Genomic DNA, 14,558 nt, shown 5'->3' on the forward strand with positions numbered 1-14,558 from the left:
GTTTCATTGCTACTAAGCAGTCTGTTGAAGTTTTTTATTTCTTCCTGATTCAGTTTTGGGAGATAATCTATATTTCTAGGAATTTATCTATTTCTTCTAGGTTGGCCCATTTATTGGCACATAATTTTTCATAGTAATCTCTTAAAATCCTTAGTATTTCTGTGGTGTATCAGTGGTTATTTCTCCTCTTTCATTTTTTAAAAAAAATATTATTCGTGTCTTCTTTTTTTTTTTTTTTTTTAATGAGTCTAGCTAAAGGTTTATCAATTTTGTTGAACCTTTCAAAGAATCAGCTCTTGGTGTCATTGATCTGTTGTTCTTTTAGTCTCTTTTGAATTTATTTCTATTTTAATCTTTACTCTTCGTTCCTTCTACTGGCTTTAGACTTTGTTTATTCTTCTTTTTGTAGTTCTTTTAGGTGTATAGTTAGGTTTGAGATTTTTCTTGCTTCATGAGGTAGGCCTATAGTGCTATAATCTTCCCCTGAGAACAGCTTTTGCTCATTCAAAGGTTTTGGACCATTGTATTTTCATTTTTCTCCATGTAAAATGAAAATGTTACTAGATTGCTAATGCTAATTAGCAATTAACATGTTTAACATGTTAATAAACATTAACATGTTTAGTATCTTGTTATTCAATCTCCCATGTATTTGTGTTCTTTCCACTGTTTTCTAGTTTCATGCCATTATGGTCAGGAAATTTGCATGGTATGATTTCAGTCTTTTTGATCTATTCTGGAGAATGTTCCCTTTGCAACTGAAAGGAATGTGTATTCCACTGTTTGGGGTGGAATGTTCCAAAATAACTTTTAGATCCATCTGGTCCAATGTGTTACTCAAAGCCACTGTTTCCTTGTTGATTTTCTGTCTGGTTGATCTATCCATTGATATAAGTGGGGTGTTAAAGTCCTGTACTTATTACTGCATTATATATTTTTTTCATTCTATGTTTGTTAATAGTTCCTGTAGGTGCTCCAAATAAATATTTGCCATTGTTATATCCTCTTCTTGCATTGTTCCCTTTATCATTATGTAGTAGTGTCCTTTGTTGCTTGTTACAGTCTTTATTTTAAATTCTATTTTGTCTAAGCTATAAGTTTTGCTACCCCAACTTTCTTTTCACTTCATTTGCATGGTAAATGATTTTCGATTCCTTCACTTTCTTTTTTTCTTTTTTAAGATTTATTTATTTGAGAGGGTGAGTGAGCAGGGGGAGGGGCAGAGGAAGAGAGAGAATCCCCAAGCAGAGGCTCCCCACTGAGTTTAGAGTCTGACATGGGGCTCAACCCCAAGATCCTGAGCTCATGACCTAATTTTAAGAGTTGGATACTTAACTGACTGCACCTCCCAGACACCCTTCCACTTTCAAACTGCATGTGTCTTTAGGTCTTAAATGAGTCTCTTGTAGGCAGCATATAGATGGTTCTTGATTTTTTAGCCAGTCAGTCAGCCTACATTACATCAGCCTACTTTTTTTTTTTTTTTAAGATTTATTTATTTATTTATTTACAAGAGAGAGAAAAAATGAGCAGTGAGGGGAGGGCAGAGGGAGTGGGAGAGAAAATCCTCAAGCAGACACCGTGCTGAATGTGGATTGTGAAGCTGGGTTCAATCCCAGTACCCTGAAATTATGACCTGAACCAAAACCAAGAAATGGACGCTCAACTGCCTGAGCCACCCAGGCACCCCAGCCTATATCTTTTGATTGTAGCGTTTAGTGTATTTACATTCAAAGTAATTAATGATATGTATGTACTTACTGCCATTTTGTTACTTGTTTTACAATTGTTTTTGGAGTTCTTTGTTTCCTTTTTTCTATTGCTCTCTCCCTTGTGGTTTGATGGCTTTCTTTAATGATTTACTTAGATTCCTTTCCCTTTATTTTTTGCATATCCATTATAGGTTTTTGATTTGTGGTCACCAGTAGGTTCATATATAACATCTTATATGAACAGGTATCTGCATAAGGTTGGTGATTGCTTAAGTTTGAACCAATCTTAAATGCACTAAATTTTTTACTCACCTCCCCACCCCCAACACACAAACACACACATTTTATTTAGATGGTGTCATATTTTATCCTTTTATTTTGTGAATCCCTTGATTTATTTTTATGGGTATAACGGATTTTAATGTGTTGGTGTTTTAACTTCCATAGGTTTTATAAGTGATTCATCTACTACTTGTATTATAGTTGCATTCACCTGTGAAATTTTTTCCTTTCCTAATTCTCTTACTCCTGATAATATCCTTTTTTTTTTTTTCCATTCGAAAAATTGCCTTTAACATTTCTTGTAAAGCTGGTTTAGTGGAGATGAACTGCCTTCTACTTTTGTTTGTCTGGAAAACTCTCTCTCTCCTTCTATTTCTAATGAAAGCCTTGCTGGGAAGAGCATAACTGGTTTCAGGTTTTTTCCTTTTAGCACTTTAAATATGTCATGCCACTCCTTTCTGGCCTCCAGTGTCTGCTGAAAAATCAGCAGATTGCCTTATGGGGTTTCCCTTGTATATGACTTTTTTTTTTCTTGGTGCTTTTAAATTCTCCCTTTATCACTACTTTTTGCCATTTTCATTATTATGTCCCTTGGTGTGAACCCTCACAGGTTGATTCTTTTGAGGTCTCTGTGCCTCCTGGATATGGATTTTTCTTTTATTCCCCAGATTCAAGTTGTTTGCAGCTATTATTTCTGGAAACAAATTTTCTGCCCCCTTTCTGTCTCTTCTCTTTCTGAGATCTGTGTAATGCATATGTTACTACACTTAATGTCACTGAGTTCCCTTAGTTGTAATTTAATTTTTTTTTCTTTTTTCTTTTTGCGGTTCATCTTGGTTGATTTCATTACTCTGTCCTCCATCTCACTCCATTCTTCCGTTTTCTCTGGTCTACTGTTTATTCCCTCTAGTGTATTTTTAATTTCAGTTCTTTATCTATGATTGGTTCTTTTATATTTTCTCTCTCTTTGTTAAGGGTCTCACTGAGATCCTTCTCTCTCCTCAGATCCAGTAACTCTCTTTATGATCATTTCTTTGAATTCTCTATCAGGCATATAGCTTATTTCCATTGCATTTAGCTCTTACTTCCATTGCATTTAGCTGTGATTTTGTCCTATCCTTTCATTTGGGACATATTCCTATGTTTCCTCATTTTGTCTAACTCTCTGTATCTGTTTCCATGTATTAGAAGAATCAGCTCTGTCTCCTGCTCTTAAAAGTAGTGGCCTTAGGAAGAAGAGGTCCTGTAGTGGCCTGTAATTCAATGGTCCTTGTTCACCAGAACCAGGCACTTTGGGCAGAGGTGTCTCCCCTATGTGTTGCAGGTACCCTACTGTTGTGGCTGAGCTGCTTTTGCCTTCAGTCTGGTTGGCTGCTTCAGTGCATTTTCCTTGTGGGCAGGGTTTGGTCCCTGTACTGTTGAGTGCACAGTTTGGGGCCACCTTGGGCTTATAGTTGGGTCAGACCAGATGCCAGCCCCCAGCCTGTTGCTGGTGCTACAGTCACACCTAACTGCAAGGTGCTCTCCCTGTGCTGACACCTTGGGAACTTTTGATAATAGTTACAGCATATTTTACCTGGGTGCACAACAGAGAGCCAAAGACATTTATCTTCAGACGAGATCGGGCGCGTTCAGCTTTCAATCTGGTTAGTATTTTAATATTTAAAATACAGTCATTGGGGCACCTGGGTGGTTCTGTTGGTTGGGCGTCTCTCTTCAGCTCAGGTCATGGGATCCAGTGATCCCATGATGAAGTCCTACACCGGGCTCCCTGCAGGGAGCCTGCTTCTCCTTCTCCCTCTGCTGTTCCCTCTCCTTGTGCTCTCTCACTCTGTCAAATGGATAAATAAAATCTTTTTTTAAAAAGTTAGAAAATAAAATAGAGTCATCTCTTAGTTATTTTGTCCTTCCAGGTCCTCATTTATCTTACCACTTAGTCTGAGCTTCTGTACTACCTTGTGTAAATGCAAAGGCAGAGATGGGAACGTATATGTGCATTTCTCAATTTTCTATGATTTGAAATGATCTGTAGCATGTTTCCCTTTCCATAGAATTGCTGTGGGGTAAATGGAATTGCACGTATAAAATACAATTTTTTTGTTAGGTATGGCAATAACATAACTTGATCAACCTTAGGATTTTAGAAATCTTCACTATTATAGTGTTTTTGTTTGTTTGTTTTAAAGATTTTTATTTATTTATTCAACAGACAGAGATCATAAATAGGCAGAGAGAGGGGGGAAGCACGCTCCTCACTGTGTGGAGAGCCCGATGTGAGGCTCGATCCCAGGACCCTGAGATCATGACCTGAGCCCAAGGCAGAGGCTTAACCCACTGAGCCACCCAGGTGCCCCGATTCACTGTTGTAGTTTTAATGACAACTACAATTATCATTTATATAGTGCCTTACATTTTTGTATGTATGTGCCTTACAGTTCTTAAGACAGCTTTACGTTCATCATCTACTTTGGTCACAATTGTGAAGTTCTAATGTTAATGTCACCTTTATAGCTTCCTGCCTTATCCAGTTGCTGTTGGAGTTCTGATCTGATGACATTGAATCCTCAGAGATAAATTAACATAATTTAAAATTCTAACATATATTTTCTAGTTTTTTACTAGTTTTTTTTTTTTACTAGTTTTTTTTTTACTAGTTTACTATTTACTAGTTTTGTATTTTGCACTATAATTTGGGTGTTCAGGGTTGTCAATGTTGTATAGTAGTGGTTGATACAGAAAGAGCCAACAACAGTTTGTAGTGTTTTGTAGCCAGATGATGCCTGGAACTGTTGGCCTTAGTATTCTTACCTTTGAAATGAAGGTAGTCATAGCAGGATTGAACATCAAGTTGATTCCTACAGAAATAAGGAAGAGAAATCCCTACCCCTGACAAGATTATGCCTTCTTTACCCATACATTTCAGCTCTCATGTCACAACTAGGGCTGTTCCTGGAAGTAGAAGTAGGATGTCACAGTTGACTCTCCCAACTATTATCTAAATGCTTAATGTTTTGTGTAAAATGGACATATTAATTGGGCTGTTCTTTCTTTTAAAATGGTTCTTTTAAAAGAACTATTTCTGGGGCACCTGGGTGGCTCAGTGGATTAAGCCTCTGCCATCGGCACAGGTCATGATCTCAGGGTCCTGGAATCGAGGCCCTCATCAGGCTCTCTACTCAGCAGGGAGCCTGCTTTTCCCCCTCTCTCTCTGCCTACTTGTGACCTCTCTTTCTCTCTGTCAAATAAATAACTAAAATCTTTAAAAAAAAAAAAAAAACCACTATTTCTTAAAATAGTTCTCAATTCTTTTTGGGTCTAGTGAGAAAAGTCTTCATTGTAAATAGAAAATAATTGATGGTGAATGAATGGAATTGAGTTTCCACCCCTTGTCTATCTTTTCTTTTACTGTTTGAGCCAATTTTTTCCTGCCCAAACAAAATTCTGAATGTTAAAACATGGACTTCTCTCTTTTCCTTGCCAGTGTGCAAATCTCCAAGGAGTCAAGATGCTCTGTTCTAATGCAGAAGGAGCATCCTTGAAACTGTGTAATTTTGAAGATCCTTCTGGTCTTAAAGCCAATTTAGAAGGTAAGCTTCTATCTATAATTACACTGTCTAAGGTAAAAGCAAATCATGAAGTAAAAAGCCCAACAAAATAATTGTTACAGGGAAGTCATGACCACTATAGGAAGATACAGATTTCTTCTGTCCTCATACTTGGAGAATGAGCAAAAGAGTAAATTCTTTCTTGGTCTCAGTCATATGTTAGGCAAGAAGTTAGGGAAAATCCAGCCTTCGATCATGAATAAGGCTTTAGTTGGAGCATTAAATACCAGCATCTCAAACTTGGAAACTAAACAGCATACTCTTACACTGATTAAAATGAATTTCAGTTTGCACAAAGCCAGGCAGTTTTTGTCATTGTGATTTAATGTTTTTTTCATGAATGCCTGGTGACTGTTGTGTCAGTGAACTGGTCACTTGGTTTCGTTGCAGGTTAGGGACACAGGGTGCTTCCCTTCCTTATAACCTTCCAGAGGCTGCTGTAAAAACGCTACTTGTCTAAGACTGAATTGAATCCTTCCCTCAAAAATATTGACTAAAACATTCTTCATTCATAGTATAAGCAAACAGTTTTTTTTAACAGTGAACTCTTTCTGTGTGGAAGTTGGTTGAGAGACTGAGATTTATGGTTCACAGAGTTCTTTCCAAAAGTTAAAGGAGCCTGTCATCATTCACCTCCATTAAGTCATCCTGTGGTTTTTTGAAGGTAGAGGACTATAAATATTTTTAAGTTCAACTACTCCCTAAATATATTCACTTTAGGTGCTAATCTGAAAGGTGTGGATATGGAAGGAAGTCAAATGACAGGAATTAACCTGAGAGTTGCCACTTTAAAAAATGCAAAGTTGAAGAACTGTAACCTTAGAGGAGCAACTCTGGCAGGAACGGATTTAGAGGTGAGTCACCAATTTCTTAAGAGTTTTTGTGAATCCACAGTTACCGGGTATCTCATGAAAATTTATTGAAATCATAAAGTACTTGGCTGGTAAAAACCGGCAGGTAGCATGTCAGCACCGCTGGTGGGATGTTTTCTTATCAATTGCTTGTTTCAACAAATTTGAACCCCAAAGCAGGGTTCAGTTACACAAGTCCTAGCTGCCAGTCTCAGATTTGGAGATTCATCTGACATTCACTCTAAGTTGATTTCCTTTCTCCTCTTTTCCTTGGGTCTCCTTCAGGTAGAGCAGTTTTGATGGGTGTCTTTATTAATCTAATTTATTGTGGATTTTTTAAAAAGATTTTTATTTATTTGACACAGAGATAGCACAAGCAGAGGGAGAAGCGGCTCCCCGCTGAGCAAGGAGCCCAATGTGGGGCATGATCCCAGGATCTTGAGATCATGATCTGAGCTGAAGATAGACGCTTAACTTACTGAGCCACCCAGCAACCCTTCATTGTGTTTTTCTTAAGTTTTAATTCCAAGCAGAATTGAATGGGGTCACATTATTTTTTTAACTACTTGAGAAATTTAAAAGATATCCAGGTTTGAAATCAGGTTCAAAGCAAGCCTGTTCTAAACTGGAATCATGTTCTTTTTGAATCTCAACTTGAGATTTTAATTTTGTCCATGTATCTCTTTCATCAGAATTCTCTGTGTTGTCTTAAATTGCAAATGCAGCTAGCAGACTTAAGGGCTATTGATCAGACTCCAATGTTGTCCAATAGCACTTTTTGCAATGCTAGACAGGTTCTAAATCTGTTTAGTACAGTAGCAACCAGCCCCGTGGCTGTTGAGCACTTGAAATATGGCCAGTGCAACTGAGAAATAGATTTTTAAATTTTATTTCATTTTAATCCATTTAAATATAAGTAGCCATGGGACTGGGTGGCTCAGTGGGTTAAAGCCTGTGCCTTTGGCTCAGGTCATGATCCCAGGGTCCTGGGATCAAGCTCCACATTGGGCTCTCTGCTCAGCGGGGAGCCTGCTTCCTCCTCTTTCTCTGTCTGCCTGCCTCGCTGCCTACTTGTGATCTCTGTCAAATAAATAAATAAAATCCTTAAAAGTAAATAAGTAAATATAATTAGCCACATGTGGCTATTGCCATCATATTGAACAGTACAGCCCTATCCCAGAAAATCTGGCCTATATTGGACTGGAGAGAATAGTAGGTCAAAATTTGGCTTGTTTTTTTTTTTCTTTTAATGTTTTTGCCAGTTCTCTTGATAGAAGTTAACAACAGAGTAGCAGGCCCCATTAAACTTAAAGGCAAAAATAATCAGCCTAAAGCCAAAAGTATAAACCTATTATAAGCACAGTTATTTAATTTTTTATTATTTGGTACTGTCAGATCAAAGATGATGATCCCCCCACCCTTGGTTTTAGTTAACCATGTAGTCAAAGTCTTCCTGATTGCAAATGATTGCAAAGACTAATCAGGTTGACTGTTGAAGGGCAGCTGGTGACATTCTGTCCTAAATGGTTATGTGCCATCGCCCAACATCTCCAGGGACTTATCCAAAATCTGTCTCATCTGTCACTGTGATCGCAGGAGCAATTTAAAAACTTCCAATTGTGGTGGTAGTTAACTGTTATATACATTTATTAAAACTCATTGAACTGTGCATATAATTTGGGATTTTAAAAAAAGGCAGTTCCCTGCTATAAAAAAGTTCAAGTTGAGGAAAGGCAAAATCTCTTACATAATTTAATTTTGTAAGTAAAATCTCTTGCTCAGATGTTTTTTAATGATGTTTCCCAGCCCTCCTCAGGTCTTTTGTTATTGTTGTTGGATTATAGTAATTTGCACAGATAAAATTTATTACATTGGAGTCCATTCTGGGTTTTAAATGACTGATTCTTAAATATATGAACAGAAGAGACATGCTTCCTCTGTAACCTTTGTTTATCTCTATTTGTGATGGTCAGCCTGAGCATCACCTAGAGAAAAGAAATCCAATAGAAGAAAATCTGACTTTCTTCCTAAAACAGAAGTTTTCCAAAAATAACTGATTTTCATGATAACATGAGTTTCATGGGCCCGGGGAATCATTTTGAGAGGGAGCAGAGAAGGCCCTCACCCTGCACCCAAATTTCGTGGATATTGGTTTTGTCTTACAGAATTGTGATCTGTCTGGCTGTGATCTTCAAGAAGCCAACCTGAGAGGTTCCAACGTGAAGGGAGCTATATTTGAAGAGATGCTGACACCACTGCACATGTCACAAAGTGTCAGATGAGAATTTCAGTGCTGAAGGAAGAAGTCCAAGATGCAAAATATTTTCCTTATCAGTTTTTTTTTCTCCACCCACTCAGTTGTCTAGAAGAAATAACACTGTAAGAGAATTAAAAAAAAAAAAAAAAAAACAACCATTTAAAGGATTATGCTTGTTCTCAGAGGTGCATAAAGGAAAAAAGTGACTTTTTTCCACATTCTGGTTTTAATGGAGAAGCACTCATGTAATAGATGTAGGGAAGCTAGATTAGCTTGCTGCCTTTTGAGTGGAGGTACAGGGATTTTCCTGGCTTTATGACCAGGAATAGGATCCGTTTTATTTGCTTTTAAATAGGCATGATGTGGAAATACCATCTTGGTTTGAAATGTACTTGAGGATTTTAATTTATGAAAAGCACAACATATGCAATTATATTTATTGAATCTTTAGATGCAGTATGAATATTTAAATTGTTAAACTTTATGAAAATTTTGCAGAGTTCAGGTTTATTAATAGCTTTAGTGATGTACTCCCCTACTTTAAATACCTGTCACGCTGTGTGAATATGGTGAGATCAGATTCCCCAAGGCTCTCTTTTCAGGTTCATTTTTATCATGTTTATTTTTTAGAACAAAGCAGTAGCTAAATTAAATCCTCAGTTCTTACTGATTGAGACAGAGTGAAAGAAAAGACATCATTATCAGCTCAAGTTAAGGTGGAATTCTCCAGATGGACAGTCTCCAGATGGACAAAGAATTTACCTATTGCTACAGCTTTTAAAGAGCATCATTAGAATTTCATTCAAAGCAGCTTCCACTCAACGCCAGACCAGGCAATTTTATCAATTTACACTACTCGCCTTGTTTCCTCCTGTATAGTCAAAATAAGCATAGGAAGATATGTCAGAACCAAAAAACCAAGGTGCATTATTAATTTAATTCAAATGCCAAATAGTTTAAACAGGGCTAGCTTAGAAATAGGCATAAATCCCAGTCCACTGCAATCCAAGCTATAAATAAAATATGAATGAGTATGGCAGTCATCTTTTGGGCAGCACCATAACTGCAGCTAAAACCCTACAGTGGGGAATGAGGGGACTTTAAACTGACAGTTTGATTATAGCCACCAAAAACTGAAATAAGAGTAAAGGCATTTGGCTGGTCCAAGATGTAATACCAATCAGCACCTGTCTTTGACTTCTATTTTCTGGTTTCATTTAAATCAATTCTAGACTTATTTTCTCGAGTCCTCATCTCTGCGGTAGCAGAGACAGGGCCTCTACTCCTTACCAGTAACCCGTGTCCTTTTGTCTGCCCCAAGAACAGGGATATAAGCTGTGTCCAAATAGGTTCTGAATTCTGCAGACTCATCAGTTTGAAGCAATGAATCATTCAAAACTATTTTGTCTCCTCTGGGAGAATGACATGTCTTCAATATTTACGTAGCTTCTTCTATATATACATATGCAAAGCTTTCCTTAACAGTAAAAGGTACAATATGCATAGTGGGAGATCGGACCTTTACCAGTGAGGGAAAGCAACTTCAGAAATGAATTATTTTCTTTGCTTTATTATTTTTACCAAGACAGAGAAGTATTGTATTGAGAGATATCTATTTTCATAATCAATATGTGCCTAAATTATATTTAAATCATTTCACTCTGTACTATATATTTTCAATAATTATAGAACGTGTTGTTCATCCACTTAAGGGTACCTCTGTAGACATAACTTAAAACTGCAGAAGAATCCGAAAGAGCTAAACGTGGTATGCTTAGAAACTGCAGATTTTGGATCTAATGTATACTGCATTAATAAATGATGTGAAATGTTGAAAAGGAGTTTCTTGTCATGTTTTTGAAAATCAGCACTTGTAATTTGCTTACATTTCTTCACCATATGTTGATGACCAGCCCCAAGGGTCGGGTTGGAAATGAAAATGCAACATTATAATTAAAACCGATTAGTCTCTTTGAAAGTGCCATTCAGGCAAATTTACTTCTTAAAGTGTGATTATTTTATGACCCTCTTTTTAAAATCCACCATGCTAACAACACAAAGAGATCTCATTAATTCTGAAAAGACAAGACTGCCTTCCAGTAATACTTTGAGTTAATTTGAGTTACTCTTCAGCTGATGAACATTAAAAGTTAGCTTTTATTAGGTTAAGAACATTTTCCCCAAAACATTCTCACCTAACACCTGGGAGAGAGGATTTTGAGGGAGGGGTTTCAAAATAGTAAAACTTCTATTAAACCTAGTGATGGAACATGTCTGTACACGGGTAAAAATACAGGTGGGGGTGGGAGACTAGAAAAAGGTTAAACCTAAATTAACATTACCAACATGGATAAAATTCAGTACTTGTGTAATTACTCAGGTTGTAATATAATCTAGTTCTTCTAATTACAGTTTCAAAAAAAATTTAGTAGGAAATACTGCAGATTCATTTTCTTACAAAGGTTACTATCTAAAATCAGGACTTGGAATATTTTCTCCAGTTGCTCATTTCATGAATTGGTGACTTACACTGTAGATCTACCCCCATGTCAGCTTCAAATCATGTTTAATGAAAAGCCCTAGAATTTCATTAAATTTCCAAGGAGGTATTATCTTTAAAATTAAAAGGTACACCTCTGTGAAGAAAAGTGGTTACATTTTCTGTACAAAGCACCTTAATGCAAGGATTAATTCTCTGAAAGCCTTTCACAATTTATAACTATGCCAGCAGGAGTTCACCATGGATTCCTCCTGCTGAGATTTTACATTAGGCAAAAAAGAGGGTTGTATCCATCACTCATCAAGATTACAGAGTCATTATTGTAACACTTTAATAGTTTTGATAATGTTGAAAGTGAAACCATTTTCCCTCTAAAGCCATACACTTGAAGATCTGGAAATTTCTAAGTTGAGGAAAAATTCATGACAACCATAAAATCCATTCATGATAAATGGTCTATCCTTGGAACTATAAAAAGCTTCGAAGTTTGTCAATAAACATCGAAATTCCATTAACTGCATGTTTGATCTCTTATTTGATACTGTAGAAAATGAATCTGGCCTTTGCCCTTGAGATCTTTGTGCCCTAAGAATATGACACAGATTTGACATAAAGCATACTGTATGTATTTTTATACTATGTGGCTGTGTTCATCCCAAAATTGCAAAACATGTTTCAAAAGTTTAATACCAACCGATAGAAATAAGCTACAAGAAATCCACTGATGCATAACCAAAGAGAAGTGCTTAACATGAAATAAGGGTCAGATGTCTTACTTCCTATTTCCCTTAGTCCTGACCAGTGACCACTTCGGCTTACACAACACTGTTAGAAGCATACCTCTTTCAGCAAATGGGAAATCTGTTGGAGAATTTGAACACTATGCAAACATAATGAACTCCTGTTGAAAAAGAGCCTCTCATTACCTTTGTATTACAGTGAGATAACTTTCATGTCAAAATGGCTCTTAAAATTATTCAGTGTCTAAGGAAATAAAATAATTTAAATGAAATTAATCACTTTATTTTTTTTCTTTAAATTCCCCTCTGTCTGCAATTATACTTGAAAGCTTATCCCCTTCTCTACCCTATCATGAGACTCTGACAGCCTCCACAGAAATGGCTGACGAAAGCACAGAGTTAAGTTGCCCTCCACTTTGCTCTTTATGCTGACATCTTGCAAATGTAGTTGATCCAGAAGACACTGGGCAATGACTGATTGGTTTAGATCTTACCGGAGAAGAAACTGCCAACCCTAGCTCTAAAATGAATATTCTAGTCATTTTTAACCATTTTACAACTTAGCTAATGTAACAGGCCTCACACACAATTGTACAGGAAGATTTAATTCTGTGTCTGATAAAACATATCTTTGATGCAGAAATAGAGGAAGCCTAATCTGGTTTAAAGGTCCTTACTTTTTATTCATTCATTCATTCATTCTAACTTAAACTTACTGAATGCTGACTAAATGCTAGGGATTTAACAGGCTTTTAAATAAGATGGGCTCCTTGAGTCTCCTGAGTCACAACCCAGGGGTAAATTAGGGGAAGACAATCATGTGTTCAAATAAATGTAACAAGGAGTAATGGCTCTCTCTCTCTTTTGTAAATGTTTATACTGTGTAAATGTTATACTGTATAAAATATCCCAAGGGTTCACCACTGGGTTGGCACATCTATCTCTGAAATTTGGATAACAATATCCACTTGGCAAGCCTGTTGTAATGAGTGAGGTTGGTCTTATTCAGAAGCCAGTTAACTACTATTTCTCACCTTGCTGTTCCCACCACCTTTAGCACAGTGATTTGCATATTTTAACTCAGTAAGTATTCTACTGAAATGAGCCAACTGTCCACCCACCAGGTGGTCTCGGGCTTGGTGTACTTGAACTACAATGTTTCTCCCTAACATTGTGATGCTACAGAAGGCTTTCCAGATAAGTCAAGGAAGGAACCTGGTGGGAGGAGATGGGGGAATTTTCAGACTCACATGATCTACTTTAGTGTCCTATATGGATGCAGGTATAGTGCCAATAATCACTTCTTAGTATTTATAAATCAACTCTGCTTACAAATGAAGAATTGAAGAGCTGAGACCAGTTCCCAGGCATCCTGACTCAACTTCTTTCTATAATTATTACATGGCCTCCTTTGTGAAAGCTTTACGGTTTGCATTTAACATCACTTAATTGAACGACAGCCATTTTCCCTCAACTCTGGATAGGTCTCTCAGTTTCCTCAAGAGAATCTAAACTAGCTAGATTTTAATCTCTGAATTGTGTTCTCAGCTATAAAAGTCTTAGCTGAGGTTTTAATGGCCAAGATTTAAGTAAATTTTATAGAGACACCAGTAGGTGTTCCAATTACATACACCATTAAAGGGCTTTATTTGAATAGGATTAAAAAAAATTACAATTAAAAAAACCCCCATAGTCCATGTGCAGTATAATTTACCAGCAGGAAAGATTTCAGTACTGAAAAAGTCTCATATAAAAAGGAAGCTAAGAAAATGAAAAATCACAGAACTCTACAAACTCAAAAAGCAGCTCGGGATTCTTTTGCCTTTTTGTCCGCAAACAGGTAAAACCGCTTTTCTATTTCTAGCACTGGTTTGAGACCACATGCTTTTGCCTGTCTGTAGGGCATTTTTCACCCGAAGGGCTAAATCCAAGAAACCTTGACCTTCATGGTCCTTGTCACGGCGGGGGGCCACAGAGATCCAGCCTTTCGGGAATAATTACCACAGCTCATCGACTAGTATTTGATTTTTGTCTTTAGCCTCTTTCCCATCAGATGAAATGTAACTTGAAGACTTTGTGAGAATTCCTCCTGTAAGCAGCTAATTCAAGGCTACCTTGGCCACAGAGACATCTGGTCTGGGGGTTGGTGCTTTGAGAGGTGTTGAGTTCTCTCTCATGCTCACAGATGGTCCGGCCAGCACTAATGACAGGAAAGACACTCAGCAAAATGTAATTAGTGCCACAGTGTATGCATTTAATGTCCTACAACTTTATATTAGCCAGAGATTCCTAGCAGGATCTACCTTTCCAAGCCAATGGTCCAATTCTCTTTAACTCAGGAAATGGTAAACAGTTGGAAACTAATCTGGGGTGTGGGGGAGTGCCGGGCGGGGGTGGATGTTAAGGCAAAAAGGTGAACTTGGTAAGTGAAGGAATCAGGGAGTTTGGAAAACCAAATAAATACTAAAAATAAAAGCAGACTCACTTGGTACGAAAACGTATTGAGCATGCAAGTTCCAAGTACTGCCTTTATCTCCTGTGGCTAGGACACCAGAGGCAAACGCATGGGGATGTGTGTTTCACATCTATGTGTGAAAGCAGGCAGCTGCCA

At 37.2% G+C, this 14,558-nt stretch overlaps 1 protein-coding gene across 2 annotated transcripts in view; it reads left to right on the forward strand.

Moving 5' to 3' along the window:
- The window catches only part of KCTD9 (potassium channel tetramerization domain containing 9), a 43,980-nt gene extending 33,435 nt beyond the window's left edge, over positions 1-10,545 (forward strand). For both annotated transcript variants that reach the window (XM_044225122.1, XM_044225120.1), the window contains exons 10-12: positions 5,476-5,581; positions 6,320-6,453; positions 8,616-10,545. In XM_044225122.1, the coding sequence (XP_044081057.1) occupies positions 5,476-5,581; positions 6,320-6,453; positions 8,616-8,732 (357 nt within the window). In that variant the 3' untranslated portion in view covers positions 8,733-10,545. The remainder of the gene's footprint in view (positions 1-5,475; positions 5,582-6,319; positions 6,454-8,615) is intronic.
- Positions 10,546-14,558: the final 4,013 nt, after the last annotated feature.

Source organism: Neovison vison, chromosome 11 (genome assembly GCF_020171115.1).
Source record: "Neovison vison isolate M4711 chromosome 11, ASM_NN_V1, whole genome shotgun sequence".
Taxonomy (NCBI): Eukaryota; Metazoa; Chordata; class Mammalia; order Carnivora; family Mustelidae; genus Neogale; species Neogale vison.